The 16,132-nt window shown below is 46.4% G+C and overlaps 1 protein-coding gene across 6 annotated transcripts in view; it reads left to right on the forward strand.

Moving 5' to 3' along the window:
* The first annotated feature begins 1,292 nt into the window (after positions 1 to 1,292).
* Positions 1,293 to 16,132, forward strand: part of cep63 (centrosomal protein 63) — a 108,584-nt gene continuing 93,744 nt past the window's right edge. For 2 of the 6 annotated variants that reach the window (XM_038816346.1, XM_038816352.1), the window contains exon 1: positions 3,146 to 3,300. In XM_038816346.1, coding sequence (XP_038672274.1) covers positions 3,277 to 3,300 — 24 coding nt within the window. In that variant the 5' untranslated portion in view covers positions 3,146 to 3,276. Of the gene's footprint in view, positions 1,348 to 3,090; positions 3,107 to 3,145; positions 3,301 to 3,587; positions 3,609 to 16,132 lie in introns of those variants that run through there. The other 4 variants (XM_038816349.1, XM_038816348.1, XM_038816350.1 and 1 more) reach the window with 4 other exon arrangements.

Consider the following 16,132-nt stretch of genomic DNA (forward strand, 5'->3'; position numbering starts at 1 on the left):
TCAGACGAGGAGGAGCCTAACAGACATATACAGACGCTGAAAGATGCCCTAGTAAGAACGGGACATGGCGCTCGCCTCATCGATTGACAGTTCCAACGCGCCACAGAAAAAAACCGCACCGACCTCCTCAGAAGACGAACACGGGACACAACCGACAGAGTGCCCTTCATCATTCAGTACTTCCCCAGAGCAGAGAAACTACGACATCTTCTTCGCAGCCACGTACGCGGTACATATTCGTGCAACTCAGCCAACATTGTCTACCTCATATGCTGCAGGAAAGGATGTCCCGAAGCGTGGTACATTGGCGAGACCATGCAGACGCTGCGACAACGGATGAACGGACATCGCGCGACAATCACCAGGCAGGAATGTTCCCTTCCAGTCGGGGAACACTACAGCAGTCAAGGGCATTCAGCCTCTGATCTTCAGGAAAGCATTCTCCAAGGCAGCCTTCGGGATGTGGGACAATGCAGAATCGCCGAGCAGAAACTTATAGCCAAGTTCCGCACGCATGAGTCTAGCATCAACCGGGACCTGGGATTCATGCCGCAATACATTCACCCCCCACCATCTAGCCAGGGCTGGCAAAATCCTACCAACTGTCCTGGCTTGAGACAATTAATTTACACCTCTTTCACCTGTGCTTATCCCTCTGTCCAGTTACTCCGTCTGGACCTGTAAAGAGTTAATTACCTGCAAAGACTTGCATTCAAGGTATCATATTGCATCTTTTACTTTGCCTATATATATATATGTTTCTGGAACGCACCTTTTAATTCACCTGAGGAAGGAGCAGTGCTCTGAAAGCTAGTGATTCGAAACAAACCAGTTGGACTTTAGCCTGTGCTGTAAGACATCTTATTGTGCTCACCCCAGTCCAAGGCCGGCATCTCCACATCAACATTAACCCAAATACTGAGCTAGTCCATGGTCAATATTAACCCAGATACTTAACTAGTCCATGGTCAATATGAACCCAGAAACTGAACCTTCCCTCTCTGATTGTGGCATGTGGAGCCACTGAAGAGCAAAACCAAGGCCGCTCCACAGCATCACAGCTGGCCAGTGCCGGCAGCGCAATGCAGGCTCGCCCTGAGCGCGACTGCGCGGTGTTGTTCCGGCATCAGTGTGGTTCCACAGTGTGTCCGGGGACACTGCGGCTGCGCTATCGTGAGTGGCGTCACTATGGCTGCGCCATGTCTGTGTGTGTGTGTGTGTGTCTGGCATCTGCGCCTGCGCAGCGCTGACCTGGAGCCGAGGGAGAACTTCAACTCCCAGCAGTCCTGTGCGCAGGCGCAGTGGAGCGAAGCCAGTCTGGCTGGCTCTGGCGGCGGTGATTCTGAGGTAACCGGGAAGGGGAGGCGGGTAATGGTCAGCAGGCTGGTTCAGTGGCTTCCCGCCGGAAACGGAGGCTTTCTTTCTGTGTTTGTTCAGTGTGTGGGAGCCAGTGGGAAAGCCGGTGATTGTTGCCCACTCTGACTGCAGTTGAGCTGTTGATGTGGGGGCACCTTCCATACGATAAGGCCATTCGGCCCCTCCAGCCTGTTTTATCAAAGAACAATGCACCACAGGAACAGGCCCTTCGGCCCTCCAAGCCTGTACCCGTCATGATACCACCCTCGGCCAAAACCCTCAGCACTTCCTCTATACCCGTCCTATCACTCTGGCTGTCATGGTTAAGATGGTTGTGGCCTGAGACCCACATTTACATCTGTCTCCTATCACCCGCAACTTTCTCACTCATCTAAACTCAGTCTTCACCATATTCACTGACCCAGTCACTGCTCTCTAAGGAAGGGAATTCCTCAGCGTAATGATTCTCAGAAAAGATACCTCCTTGTGTCCGTCCTCAATGGGGAAACCTCTCATTCTTGAATTGTGCCTCCCAGTTCTAGATTCTCCCAACAGGGGCAACGTCCCCTCAGCATCGGTCCTCTCAAACCTCTCAGAATCTTATAGTCTTCGAGAAGATCTGTTCTCCTAAACTCCAATGAGTACAGGCCCAAGCTGCGGAACTTTTCTCTGTAAGAAAATCCTCTTCATCCTCAGAATAAAAACAAAAAGTTCTGGAAATACCCGCCAGGTCTGGTAGTGTCCTTTGGAGAGAGCAATAGACATTTCAAGTCAAATGTGACTCTTTGCGACTTGTCTTCTGCTTCCAGTGCAAGCAAGTCCCTGCTTAAGTAAGGAGATGAAAACTGTAAACAGTACCTGCAGTCTCGCCAATGCGCTGTATATTTGTAGCAAGATTTCCCTCTATTTTAATAGAACCCCCCCTTTCAATAAATACTGTCTGCAAATCTGGCTACAATCGTCTGTCCCTTCATTGAAGGCATCATTATAGATTGTAAATAGCAGAAGCCCTTGCACTAATACTTACAGTACACCATTAGTTTGCTCACCTGAAAATGACTGATTTATCCTGAATCCGTTTCCTGTTAGTTAGCCAGTTCTCTATTCATGCGAATGATAGCAGCACAGTGAGCAGCATGGTGACATAAGGTTAGCATTGCTGCCTCACACTGCCAGGAGTCCACATTTGAGTCTGGCCTTGGATGAATGTCTGTGTGGAGTTTGCACTTTCTCCCCATGTCTGCGTGACTTTGCTCCAGGTGCTTTGGTTTCTTCCTACAGCCCAAAGGTGTGCAGGTTAGGTGCATTGGCTATGTTAAAATTGCCACTTGGTGTCCAGAGGATAGGGTGGGGGAAGTAGGGGCTGGGTACGGATCAGTGCAGACTCAATGGGCGAATGATTTCCTTATGCATTCTGGGATTGGGGAGAGCGTGGGGGTGGAAATAAACTGCATTCAGATTGGGGACAGAATGGGGCAAGGTGTTAAACCAGGTGGGTAGGGGGTGATAGCTTGCAGCAAGTTTGATCTTTTTGCCTGTCCGTTTATTTTCTGTTCTGGCGAATCTTGCTGGTGTTGATCCTCATATTCTCTGGTATTCCTGCGAATCACTAATCTGCACGTTTTCAGTATTTTAATTTATAATATAAATGTTGAATTTTCTTCTGCCCCTCAGTTCAGTGCACTGAAGGTGAGGGTGGAGTGATGTCGCTGAAATTGAAACAAAGCTGATTGTGACCATTAACCTGAAAGTATAACTTCACTTTTCAAACAATTTATCACAAATGATTTTTTTCATTATTGTTTTTACTTTTCTTTGCTTTCTGTCCTTCTTTTTACTCTGTGCTTGTATTCTGTGTGCATTACTGATTTATCCTTTGTTTCGTTCTGCATCTCACCGTATACATCAGGGGATGGTTGAATGATCGATTCAGCAGATATTGAGGTAACAAATGACAGATATTTAAACAAACCAGTGGAGATGAAAACCATGTGGGTCAATGTTGCCCTCGGGGCTGGCTCGCTGCAATTTCATTGAGCATATTTGTTTTACGATTTGTTTTTTTGTGGGCATTTTAAAATGTAGCCAGTATTTTACCACCTTTTCCATGATGCACCGATTGCATTTAAGTGATGGAAATATTGCAATTCATAATTGGTTCAACTGTTGGTGGCAGAAGCAGAGACCGTGATCACTAAAAATCACCAGTGGCTTGTGAATCTGCTGAAACTGTCTTTGAGTCTTATGAACAGGTTAGCTGTAATTTACTGTGTATTTATAGAAGGAATTCTGTTATAAATCAGCTCCAAGTTAAGTAACAGTATTAATGTAGCTGTACTAATGTAGTGTGCCTCACTGAGAAACTAATTTGAAGGACCACAGCTTACTAATGATCCCAAAGCCCACGGTAGCACAACATTTTGAAAGTTGAAATGAATAAAAGAAACATTAAATAAATCAGAACATATTATTTGTTCTTGGAGTGTCACCAGCAATTGTTATGCATCCCAAATTGCCCTTGAGAAGGTGGTGATGAGCCACCTTCCTGAACCACTGCTGTCCATGTGGTGTAGGTACACCCTCTGTGCTGTTAGGGATGAAGTTCCAGGATTTTGATCCAGGAGCGGGAGTGCAAGAAAGGTGATATATAAGTCAGGATGTGTGTGACTTTGAGGGAAATCTGCAGTTGGTGGTGTTCCCACGTGTTTACTGTCCTTGTCCTTCTGGATGGGAGAGGTCACAGGTTTGGCAGGTGTCATTGAAAAAGCCTTGGTGAACTGATGGCACTGCATTAGGTGTATAGCACTCACTGCCACCACTGTGTGTCAGTGGTGAAGGGAGTGATTGTTTAAGCTGGTGGATGGGGTGTCAATCAAGAAAGCTGCTTTGTCCTGGATTGGGTCAAGCATCTGGAGTGTTATTGGAGCTGCACTCATCCAGGCAAGTGGAGTGTAATATTCTATCACACTCCTGACTTGTGCCTTGAGATGGTGGACATGCTTTGTGCAGTCCGGAGGTGAGTTACTCGCTACAGGATTCCCAGACTCCAACCAGCTCTTGTGGGCATGTTCCATTCCAGTTTCTGGTCAATGGTAACCCCGATGATGTTGATAGTGGGGATTTAACAATGGTAGTTCCATGGAGTATCGAGGGGAGTGAGATAACCTTCACGGGAACCACGAGGAATCACTCATTGATCTCCCTGTATGAGTTTCCATGGTAACGGGCGGACGTCTGTCCATCTGTTAACAAGCTTTTTAAATAATGGCCTGGACCGGACTCGGAATGCTTGTTAGCGTGATTTAACCTCTATCTTTGTGTCTCCTGGATTACTACATTGGCAATGAGGAGCAATAACTGTATTCTGGAACAGCTGTGCTTAAACGAAAATCACCTCCGGTAAGAAGTGTGAGGAGGAAACCTGGAAATGCCATTATTTTGATGTGGGTGTGGAGGATTTGCCCAGTACAGTGAAATATGCTATTTCTTTCGTGCGAATAGAATAGAGGGTGACGACCGACAAAAGGTAATCTTTTTGACTGCTTGTGGAGCCCAGACATTCGGCATCGTTAAGAGCCTGACTTACCCAGCGGCCCCAGACTCTCAATCTTTTACTGACTGGTGGCAAAACACTACAACCCGAGACCATCGGTTATTCTTCAGCGCCACAGGTTTAATACAGCTGGAAGCCTCCTTGGAGAGCCTTTAACCGAGTTCCTGACCAGGCTCAGGAAACTGGCCAAGTACTGTGAGTATGGGCCATCCCTGCGGGAGATGTTAACGGGTCTACCTGGTATGTAGGATAAACAGTGTCGTGACACAGAGAAAACTGCTTGCAGAACCCACCCTTGATCTCAAAAGAGCCATAGAGTTGATGCTGTCCCTGGAAAATGCTGAAAAAGGGGCCCAGGAACTCCCAAGTTTCAATGGACTGCAGCATGCTCTATGTTGGACATCCCCGGTAGCAGAAAACCTGTAAACAGCATTTCCGCGCCCTGTCAACCACCTGATCCTTACTCAACCACGGCACACAAGGACATGGAATAATGACGTCAAAACTCCAGGACTGTTAAAGAAGCTCTCACAGGACTTTGGGGAGTAGTCACATGAGTGCTGTACCTGCAGCCGAAGGATGGGCCCAAAGCAAAGCTGCCAGAATCGTCTGTATGCATATCGACCAGTCCGGAAGCCAAAGTCGCCTCCAGCCTGTGCCCTGAAAATCCACTGGCCAGAACACGATAAACTAATGCAGTTGAACTGCATCACACCGCCAAAGTCACCCCACCCCAATCAAAATTAAACTGTGGGTCAATGGTCACCATAGGAAATGGAAGTGGACATGGGAGCTGCCATCTCCATTGTGAGAGAACAGACCTTCAGGTGCCTCCAAGCTGGCATCATGCCCCTGTCAGACCAGGCTGGCCACGTATATGGGGGGAGTCTCTGTGGCACGTATCAACCACCTTGACCCCGGGCCAGGACCCAATCTTCTGGGCAGAGACTGGCTGCAAAAATCCAATCGGACTGGCAGCAGATCTTCAGGATGCAAATCAGGGGCCTGTGTGAAGTTGTTGGGAAATATTCTGAGGTGTTTCAGGAGGGCCATGGCAGGATCAAAGGAACAAGGGCAAAGATCTACATTGACTCAGAGGCCCGGCCTAAATATTTCAGAGCACAATTGGTCCCCTAAAGGCCAGACTTGGGTCTCTGGAGCGCCTCTGCATAAGATGCCCAATACAGTTTGCGGAATTGCGCTGGTGGTTTCAGGACTAAAGCCCAACAAGTCGGTCTGCCTTTGCACAGACTATTAATTGACGGGCAACAGAGGCTCCCATCTTGACCAGTACCCCGTGCCGCATATCGACGATATCTACCCAAAGCTGGCTGGAGACCACATGTTTGCCAAGCTGGGCATGAGCCATGCATACCTTCAGCTGGAACTCTATATGCATCCAGGAAAATCGACCCCATCAATACCCATGAGCGGTTCTTTGAATACATCCACTTGCCTTTTGGAGTCTCATTAGCATGTGCCGATTTTCAGCACGTACTACTAAATATCCTTCAGGGCTGCCTCGATACTGTATTAATCACAGGATGGTATGTTGTCTCCCTGGTGCTCGGGTCAAGGATGTCTCGGAGCGGTTACAGGACACGCTGGAAGGGTAGGGTGAACAGCCAGTGGTCATGATACAAGTTGGTACCAACGACATAGGTAAAAAAAAAAGGATGAGGTCCTAAAAGCAGAAAACAGTTAGGAAGAAAGTTGAGAAATCCCATCTCAAAGGTAGTGATCTCAGGATTACTACCTGTGCCACGTGCTCGTCAAGAGTAGAAATAGCAAAATGAACAGGTGGCTAAAGAGATGGTGTGAGGGGAATGGTTTCAGATTTCTGGCGCATTGGGACCGGTTCTGTGGGAGGTGAGACCAGTACAAACTGGACGGGTTATACCTGGCATGATCGAGACTGATGTCCATGGGGCAGTATTTGCTCGAGTGGTTGGGGAAGTTTTAAACGACAATGACGGGGATGGGAACCTATGCAAGGAATCAGGAGGAGGAAACAAGGACAAAATCAGAAGACAGAAAGGGGAATAAGAAAAGTGATATGCAGAGAAACCAAGGGCCAGATTCAAACAGGGTCACAGTGAAAAATATTGGGAGCGGGACAAGTAATGTTAAAAAGAAAATCCTCAAGGCTTTGTGCCTTAATGCGAGGAGCATTTGCAAAAAAGCGGATGAATTAATCGTGCAAATAGACGTAAACGGTTATGATATAATGTGGAGTATGGAGACAAGTCTGCAGGGTGACCAGGGATGGGAGTTGAATGTTCAGGAGTATTCAGTATTTAGAATGTACAGACAAAACGGAAAATGTGTTGGAGTTGAAGTGCTGGTTAAAGGAGGAATTAACACAATAGTGGGGAAGTATATTAATAATAATCTTTATTATTGTCACAAGTAGGCTTACATGAACACTGCAATGAAGTTACTGTGAAAAGCCCCCAGTCGCCTGTTCAAGTACACGGAGGGAGAATTCAGAATGTCCAGCATGTCTTTTGGGACTTGTGGGAGAAACGGGCAGCACGGTAGCACAAGTGGCTAGCACTGTGGCTTAACAGCACCAGGGTCCCAGGTTCGATTCCCCGCTGGGTCACTGTATGTGCGGAGTCTGCACGTTCTCCCCGTGTCTGAATGGGTTTCCTCCGTGTGCTCTGGTTTCCTCCCACAGCCCAAAGACATGCAGGTTAGGTGCATTGGCCATGATAAATTGCTCTTGGTGATCAAAAAGGTTAGGGGAGGCTATTGGATTACGGGGACAGGGGGGAAGTGGGTCGGTGCAGACTTGATGGGCCGAATGGCCTCCTGCACTGTATATTCTATGTTCTAAAACGTGAAAACCCGGAGGAAAATTAGCTCCGACAATGTGGAATCTGTATGGGTAGAGCTGAGAAATACCAAGGCACAAAAAACACTAGTGGGCGTCGTATATAGACCCCCAAAATGCAGTGGTGATGTTGGGAAGAGCATTAGAAAGGAAATCAGAGACGCATGCGATAAAGGAAGATCTGTAATTATGGGAGATTTTAATCTGCATAGAGATTGGTCAAATCAAATTAGCCACAATACCATATAGGAGGAATTCTTGGAGTGTATAGGGAATAGTTTTCTGGACTAACAGTTGAGGAACCAACTAGCGAGAAGGCCATCCTGGACGTGAAAGAGACTCAAGGATTGTGTGTTGGCTCCCTGGTGCCAGGGTCAAGGATGTCTCTGAACGAACACAGGACGTCCTGAAGGGGAGGGTGAACAGCCAGAGGTCTTAGGACAAATAGGTACTAAAGACATAGGCAGGGAGAGTGATGAGGTCCTGCAGAAGGTGTTCAGCGAGTTAGGCAGTAAGCTAAAAAGCAGGACCTCCTAGTGTTGTAATCTCAGGATTACTCCCTGTGCCACATGCCAGTGAGGCTAGAAATAGGAGGATGGGGCAGCTAAACACGTGGCTAAACTGTAGGAGGGAGGGTTTCAGATTTTTGGACCATTGAGATCTCTTCCGGGGCAGTTGTAACCTGTACAAGAAGGACGGGTGGCATCTAAACTGGATCGGCACCAATATCCTGGCTGGGAGGTTTCCTGGAGTCACGCGGGAGGATTAAATCTCTTGTGGCGGGGGGTGGGAACTGGAGCGTCAGCTTCGAAGGTGTAATAACTGAAAGGGAAATAGAGAACAAAAATAAGAGAACAACATCACCCTCAGGCAGAGCAAAAAAGGTGACAAGTGTTAGAAAGGAAGCGGTCAGTGCAGGACTGAGGGTGTTGTACCTAAATGCGTGCAGCATATGGAACAAGATAAATGAGCTTGTTGCACACATTGAAATTGGCCGGTACGATATTGTGGGCATCACAGAGACGTGGTTGCAAGAGGATCAGGACTGGGATCTCAATATATAAGGGTATGTGTCCTATCGAAAGGACAGGCAGATGGGCAAAGAGGGCGGGGTTGCATTGTTAGTAAGGAATTAAGTTAAATCAATAGCATTGGGCGATAAAGGATCAGAAGGCATAGAATCTGTGGGTAGAGTTGAGGAATCGCAAAGGTAAAACGAACCTGATGGGGGCAATGTACAGGCACCCGAGCAGTAGTCAGGATGTGGGGCAGAAAATAAATCGGGAGATAGAAAAGGCATGTAAAAAGGAATGTATAGGAGACAAAGAAATGGCTGAGCAACACATACTGTGGTTCTCTCTTCACAAATGAGGACACAAATCAAATACCCGAAATGTCGGGGAACGCAAGGTTTAATGAGGGAGGAACTGAAGAGCTAGTAGAGCAATGGTGTTGGGGAAATTTGGATTGCAGCTCAATAAATCTCTATGGCTAGATAATCTACGTCCCCGAGTACTTAAGGAAGTGACTCTAGAAATAACGGATGCATTGGTGGTCATCTTCCAGGATGCTACAGACTCTGAAACAGTCCCCGTAGATTGGAGGGTAGCTAATGTAAATAATGTCCATTATTTAAAAAGGTGGTAGAGAGAAAGCTGAATTGTAGACCAGTAAGACTGACGTCAATGGTGATAAAAATTTTAGAATCCATTATCAAACAGCACTTAGAAAATAGTGGCAGGATCTGACAGAGTCAGCATGGGTTTATGAAGGGGAAATCATGCTTGACAAATCTACTGGAATGTTCTGACGATGTAACTAGTAGAGTTGACAAGGAGGAGCCAGTGGATATGACATATTTGGACTTTTGGAAGGGTTTTACAAAGTCCTGTATAAGAGATTAGTGTGTAAAATTTAAGCACATGGGATTAGGAATGGTGTGTTGAGATGGATAGAAAACTGGTTGTGAGACAGGAAACAAAGAGAAGGAATTAACAAGTCTTTCAAATTGTCAGGCAGTGACTAGTGGGGTACATAAGAACTAGGAGCAGGAGTAGCCCATCGGGCCCTTTTAGCCTGCTCCCCCATTCAATGAGATCATGGATTTTTTGTGGACTCAGCTCCACTTTCCCACCCGAACACCATAACCCTTTATTCCTTTACTGCAGGGATCGGTGCTAGAACCCTAGCTATTCACGATATATATTAATAATTTAGATGAATGAACAAAATGTAATAGATGAGATTCTCCGCAAATGCGGAGAATCGTAAAGGTTGCCGTGGGTCAGGCCGTGACCCACGGCAGACTTCTTCCGGGGCCGATTCTCCCCCCCTCCCCGGGCGGGGCTAGGAGCGCGGCCCCGTGGGCCACGGCGGCGTGGCCTTGACGACGGTCGTCAAGGTCGCATGTCAAGCGTCACGCCGGCTGACGTGGCCGATGACGTCGGCCGCGCATGTGCAGGTTGGACAACGCCAACCCGCGCATGCGCAGTTGCCGTCTTTTCCCTCAGCCGCCCCGCATGACGTGGCGGCTTGATCTTGCTGGGCAGCGGAGGGAAGGACGCACGCCCCGCGATCGGTGCCCACCGATCGCGGGCCTATGCCCCTCTTGGCACGGCCATGGTATTGCCGTGCCAATCGGGCCCCCAGATGCCCCAAACGGGCATCTGGTGCCCGTTTCACGACGACAGCGAGCAGGTGTGTTTGCTGCCGTGTTGAAACGGGCGTGAAGGCCCGGCCGCTCGGCCCATTGGCCTCGGAGAATCGGCGCTTGCCATAAAAAACGGCGAGTGACGATTCGTGTTGGGGGGGGGGGGGGGGGGGGGGGCGAGAATAGCGGGAGGGTGTGAAAAGTGTCGGGAGGCCCTCCCTCTATTCTCCCACCCGGCGTGGGGGGCGGAGAATCGCGCCCAATATCTCCAAATTTGCAGATGACGCCAAGTTATGTGGGAGGGTGAGCTGTGAGGAGGATGCAGAAATCCTTCAATGTGATTTGCGCAAGTTGAGTGAGTGGGCAAACGAATGGTAAATGCAGTATAATTTGGAAAAATGCGAGATTATCCACTTTGGTAGCAAAAACGAGAAGGCAGACTATTATCTGTGGTCATAAATTAGTAATGGGGAATGTGTACCAACACCTGGGTATCTTTGTACACCAGTCACTTACAGGTAAGCATGTAGGTACAGCAGGTGGTAAAGACGGCAAATTATATATTGGTCTTCATAGCAAAAGGATTTGAGTTCAGGAGTAGAGATGTCTTGCTGCAATTATACAGGGCCTTGGTGAGACAGCACTTGGAATATTGTGTGCAGTTTTGATCTCTTTTTTTAGAAAAGAAATTCCAATTTAGGGGCAATTTAGCGTGGCCAATCCACCTATGAGGAACAATTGAATGTGTTAGGATTAAATTTTGGAGTTGTAGTTTGGATGTAGGAGTTCAGAAGAATGAATGGAGGGGGAATTTCATAGAAATCTATAAAATTTGATTTGATTTGTTGTCAGGTGTACTGAGGTACAGTGAAAAGTATTGTTCCATACATGGAAAAAAAAACATAGGACATACGATAAAAACACAATGTAAATACATAGACACAGAGAGATCAGTTCAGTCCATAAGAAGGTCATTCAGGAGTCTGTTAACAGAGGAGTGAAGCTGTTTTTGAACCTATTAATGCGTGTTTTCAGACTTTTGTATCCAGAGGATGGAAGAGAGAATAACCCGGGTTGGAGGGGTCTTCGATTATGCTGCCCGCTTTCCCAAGGCAGCGGGAGGTTCTAACAGGACTAGACAGGATAGGTGCAGGAAGGATGTTAGAGGACAAAGGCCATGAATGGGGCAACGACCCCGTGCAACACGACGGAATTGAGGTCATATCTAGGCATTGTCAATTATTATTGGACATTTATCTCCAACAAAGAACAGTACAGCACAGGGACCTCCAAGCATCAACCCTCCAAGCATGTGCCCTTTCTAGACCAAATGCCTGCATCCTTCTAAACCCTGTATGTTCATGCGTCTATCTTAAAGGTCACTAACATATCTGCCTCAGCTACCTCACTTGGCAGTACATTCCAGGCCACCACCACATTCACGGTAAAAAGATGTCCCCTGCACATCTCCACTGAACATAGCCCCTCTCACCTTGAACTTGTGCCCCTTGTAATTGTCATTTCCACCCTGGGAAAAAGCCTCCCAACTGTTCACCCTATCTCCCCTTATAATTTTATACACTTCTATCAGGTTGCCCCTCAGCCTCTGTCTTTCTAGGGAGAACAATCCCAGTTTATTCAATCTCTCCCCATAGCAAATACCCTCCATACCAGGCAGCATCCTGGTAAACCTTTTCTGTACTGTCTCCAACCTGGCCATCTTCCCCATCTTACTGGCACCCCTACATGCAGGCTCCACAGTACAAAGCCTTCACAAAAGTGAAGCAACAGCTGCTGTCATCCAATATCTTGCCATACTATGATCCCACTGCTAGTACTAACATGCGATACCTCTCCCTATGCACTAGAGGCAGTCCATAATATTCGGAGTAATGAAATTCCATCCACACATTTACTGCCAACACTTTATGATAAGAACATAAGAACTGGGAGCAGGAGTAGGCCATCTGGCCCCTCGAGCCTGCTCCACCATTCAATGAGATCATGGCTGATCTTTTGTGGACTCAGCTCCACTTTCCGGCCCTAACATCATAACCCTTAATCCTTTTATTCTTCAAAAAACTATCTATCTTTATCTTAAAAACATTTAATGAAGGAGCCTCAACTGCTTCACTGGGCAAGGAATTCCATAGATTCACAACCCTTTGGGTGAAGAAGTTCCTCCTAAACTCAGTCCTAAATCTACTTCCTCTTATTTTGAGGCAATGCCCCCTAGTTCTGCTTTCAGCCGTCAGTGGAAACAACCTGCCCGCATCTATCCTATCTATTCCCTTCATAATTTTATATGTTTCTATAAGATCCCCCCTCATCCTTCTAAATTCCAACGAGTACTACTCAACCTCTCCTCGTAATCCAACCCCTTCAGCTCTGGGATTAACCTAGTGAATCTCCTCTGAACACCTTCCAGTGCCAGTACGTCCTTTCTCAAGTAAGGAGACCAAAACTGAACACAATACTCCAGGTGTGGCCTCACTAACACCTTATACTCCATCCCTCTAGCAATGAAGGACAGAATTCCATTCGTCTTCTTAATCACCTGTTGCACCTATAAACCAACTTTTTGCGACTCATGCACTAGCAAACCCAGGTCTCTCTGCACAGCAGCATGCTTTAATATTTTATCATTTAAATAATCCCGGTTGCTGTCATTCCTACCAAAATGGAGAACCTCACATTTGTCAACATTGCATTCCATCTGCCAGACCCTAGCCCATTCACTTAACCTATCCAAATCCCTCTGCAGACTTCCAGTATCCTCTGCACTTTTCGCTTTACCACTCATCTTAGTGTCATCTGCAAACTTGGACACATTGCCCTTGGTCCCCAACTCCAAATCATCTATGTAAATTGTGAACAATTGTAGGCCCAACACGGATCCCTAAGGGACACCACTAGCTACTGATTGCCAACCAGAGAAACACCCATTAATCCCCACTTTTTGCTTTCTATTAATTAACCAATCCTCTATCCATGCTACTACTTTACCCTTAATGCCATGCATCTTTATTATATGCAGCAACCTTTTGTGTGGCACCTTGTCAAAGGCTTTCTGGAAATCCAGATATACCACATCCATTGGCTCCCCGTTATCTACCGCACTGGTAATGTCCTCAAAAATTCCACTAAATTAGTTAAGCACGATCTGCCCTTTATGAACCCATGCTGCGTCTGCCCAATGGGTCAATTTCTATCCAGATGCCTTGCAATTTCTTCCTTGATAGATTCCAGCATCTTCCCTACTACTGAAGTTAAGCTCACTGGCCTATAATTACCCGCTCTCTGCCTACCTCCTTTTTTAAACAGTGGTGTCACGTTTGCTAATTTCCAATCCACCGGGACCACCCCAGAGTCTAGTGAATTTTGATAAATTATCACTAGTGCATATGCAATTTCCCTAGCCATCTCTTTTAGCACTCTGGGATGCATTTCATCAGGGCCAGGAGACTTGTCTACCTTTAGCCCCATTAGCTTGCCCATCACTACCTCCTTAGTGATAACAATCCTCTCAAGGTCCTCACCTGTCATAGCCTCATTTCTATCAGTTGCTGGCATGTTATTTGTGTCTTCCACTGTGAAGACCGACCCAAAAAACCTGTTCAGTTCCTCAGCCATTTCCTCATCTCCCATTATTAAAACTCCCTTCTCATCCTCTAATGGACCAATATTTACCTTAGCCACTCTTTTTTGCTTTATATATTTGTAGAAACTTTTACTATCTGTTTTTATATTCTGAGCAAGTTTACTCTTATAATCTATCTTACTCTTCTTTATAGCTTTTTTAGTACCTTTCTGTTACGCCTAAAGATTTCCCAGTCCTCTAGTCCCCCACCAATCTTTGCCACTTTGTATGCTTTTTCCTTCAATTTGGTACTCTCCCTTATTTCCTTAGATATCCACGGTCGATTTTCCCTCTTTCTACCGTCTTTCCTTTTTGTAGGTATAAACCTTTGCTGAGCACTGTGAAAAATCGCTTGGAAGGTTCTCCACTGTTCCACCATAAAGTCTTTGCTCCCAGTCTACCTTAGCTAGTTCTTCTCTCATCCCATTGTAATCTCCTTTGTTTAAGCACAAAACACTAGTATTTGATTTTACCTTCTCACCCTCCATCTGTATTTTAAATTCCACCATATTGTGATCGCTCCTTCCGAGAGGATCCGTAACTTTTAGATCATGAATCAATCCTGTCTCATTATACAGGACAAGATCTAGGACCGCTTGTTCTCTCGATAATCACGGACCAAAACCCATGCTGTCTTTTTAAGGAGGATAATGCAATCTCGCGCATTGCTTCAGCTCAGATTCAGCACTGGGCACTCTTGACCGCACATGAATACTGTTTTGAGTACTGCCTGGGAACGCACACGCCAATGCTGATGGCCTGAATTACCTACCGTTGCCCACAAGCTTGCAACCTCACCGAGAATGGATGAGGTCATCATGACTTCGAATTTTATGGACACCCTGTCTGTGTCCGCCAGGCAGATCCAGACATGGATCCAAAAAGACCCTAAGTTGACAAAACTATGGCATGTAATCCTAAGCGGCAGAATTCAAGGACACCCTACAGAAGACCTGAAGCTCTTCCTATCTAAACGCCAAGGATTTCCTCGCCCTGGCCCCTACCCAACCGTGAAGGAGCTCCACAGTGGTCACCCAGGTGTCTCCAAGATGAAGATGCTTACCAGGAGCTATGTCTGGTGGCCATGCTTGATTCCAACATTAAAAGTTTGGTGAAATCCTGCCCATCATGTCAGGAGAATAAGACGCTCCTGCCATTTGCCTTGTTACATCCATGGGAGTGTCCAAGAATGCCTTGTGTATGGATACATGCGGACTGGTAATGGCTGGGCCATTCATGGGGTCAATGTTTTTGATCTTGGTCGATGCCCATTCTGAATGGATGGACATGCATTGGATATCCTCCGTGACTTCCAGCATTACTATAGAAAAACTCCGGCAATCGTTTTTCACTCATGGTCCTAATGTCCGATGACGGGACCCCTTTCACCAGTGGAGAAGTCCAGGCATTCGCAAAGTCCAGTGGGATGAAGCACATTTGGGTGGTGCCCTACCACCATCTTTTAATGGCTTGGTCGAATGGCAGTTTGCCATCGGCATGAAGAAACAGACCAGCAGCTCACTCAACACCAAACTGACTCTGTTCCTTTTCACTGACCGGAACACGCCACATGTCGCGACGGGGGTTGTAGAGATCTACCATGTGGATCTAGTGGCACTTGAGAACACTAAAACTCAGTAGAAATTTGAGTTAACACTTCTTGGGTGCAAATGACAATCGTTTTATTGACTCTAGTTGATTACAATTAAGAATCACTTAAATCTTATTCTCTAATAAGTCCGGCTAGCAAAGAGAAGCAATTTGTAGACAATATGACTTTCAAATAATACAGAAATGATTTTCTTGCCTACGGCAAAACAGGTTGCATTTACTTCAATAGTCAGAGTTGGAAAGTGAAAGTATTAAAGATAGAGACAGCGAATAGCTTAGATCAAAGAATATTGAATGATCCAGATAAAAATAGCCACACAATCTTTCACGGTTATACTAAATCATATCTGTCTTTAGCCATCTAACTACACCCCTGTGTCGGGTTAGGGTTAGGGTTCGAATCAAATTAGTTTGATTTGACGGTTAGTTGTCTGTCTTTAATGTGCGACATTAACTTGAAATGTTTCATAAATGAATTTTTGTATG

This window comes from Scyliorhinus canicula, chromosome 13 (genome assembly GCF_902713615.1).
Source record: "Scyliorhinus canicula chromosome 13, sScyCan1.1, whole genome shotgun sequence".
Lineage (NCBI taxonomy): Eukaryota > Metazoa > Chordata > Chondrichthyes > Carcharhiniformes > Scyliorhinidae > Scyliorhinus > Scyliorhinus canicula.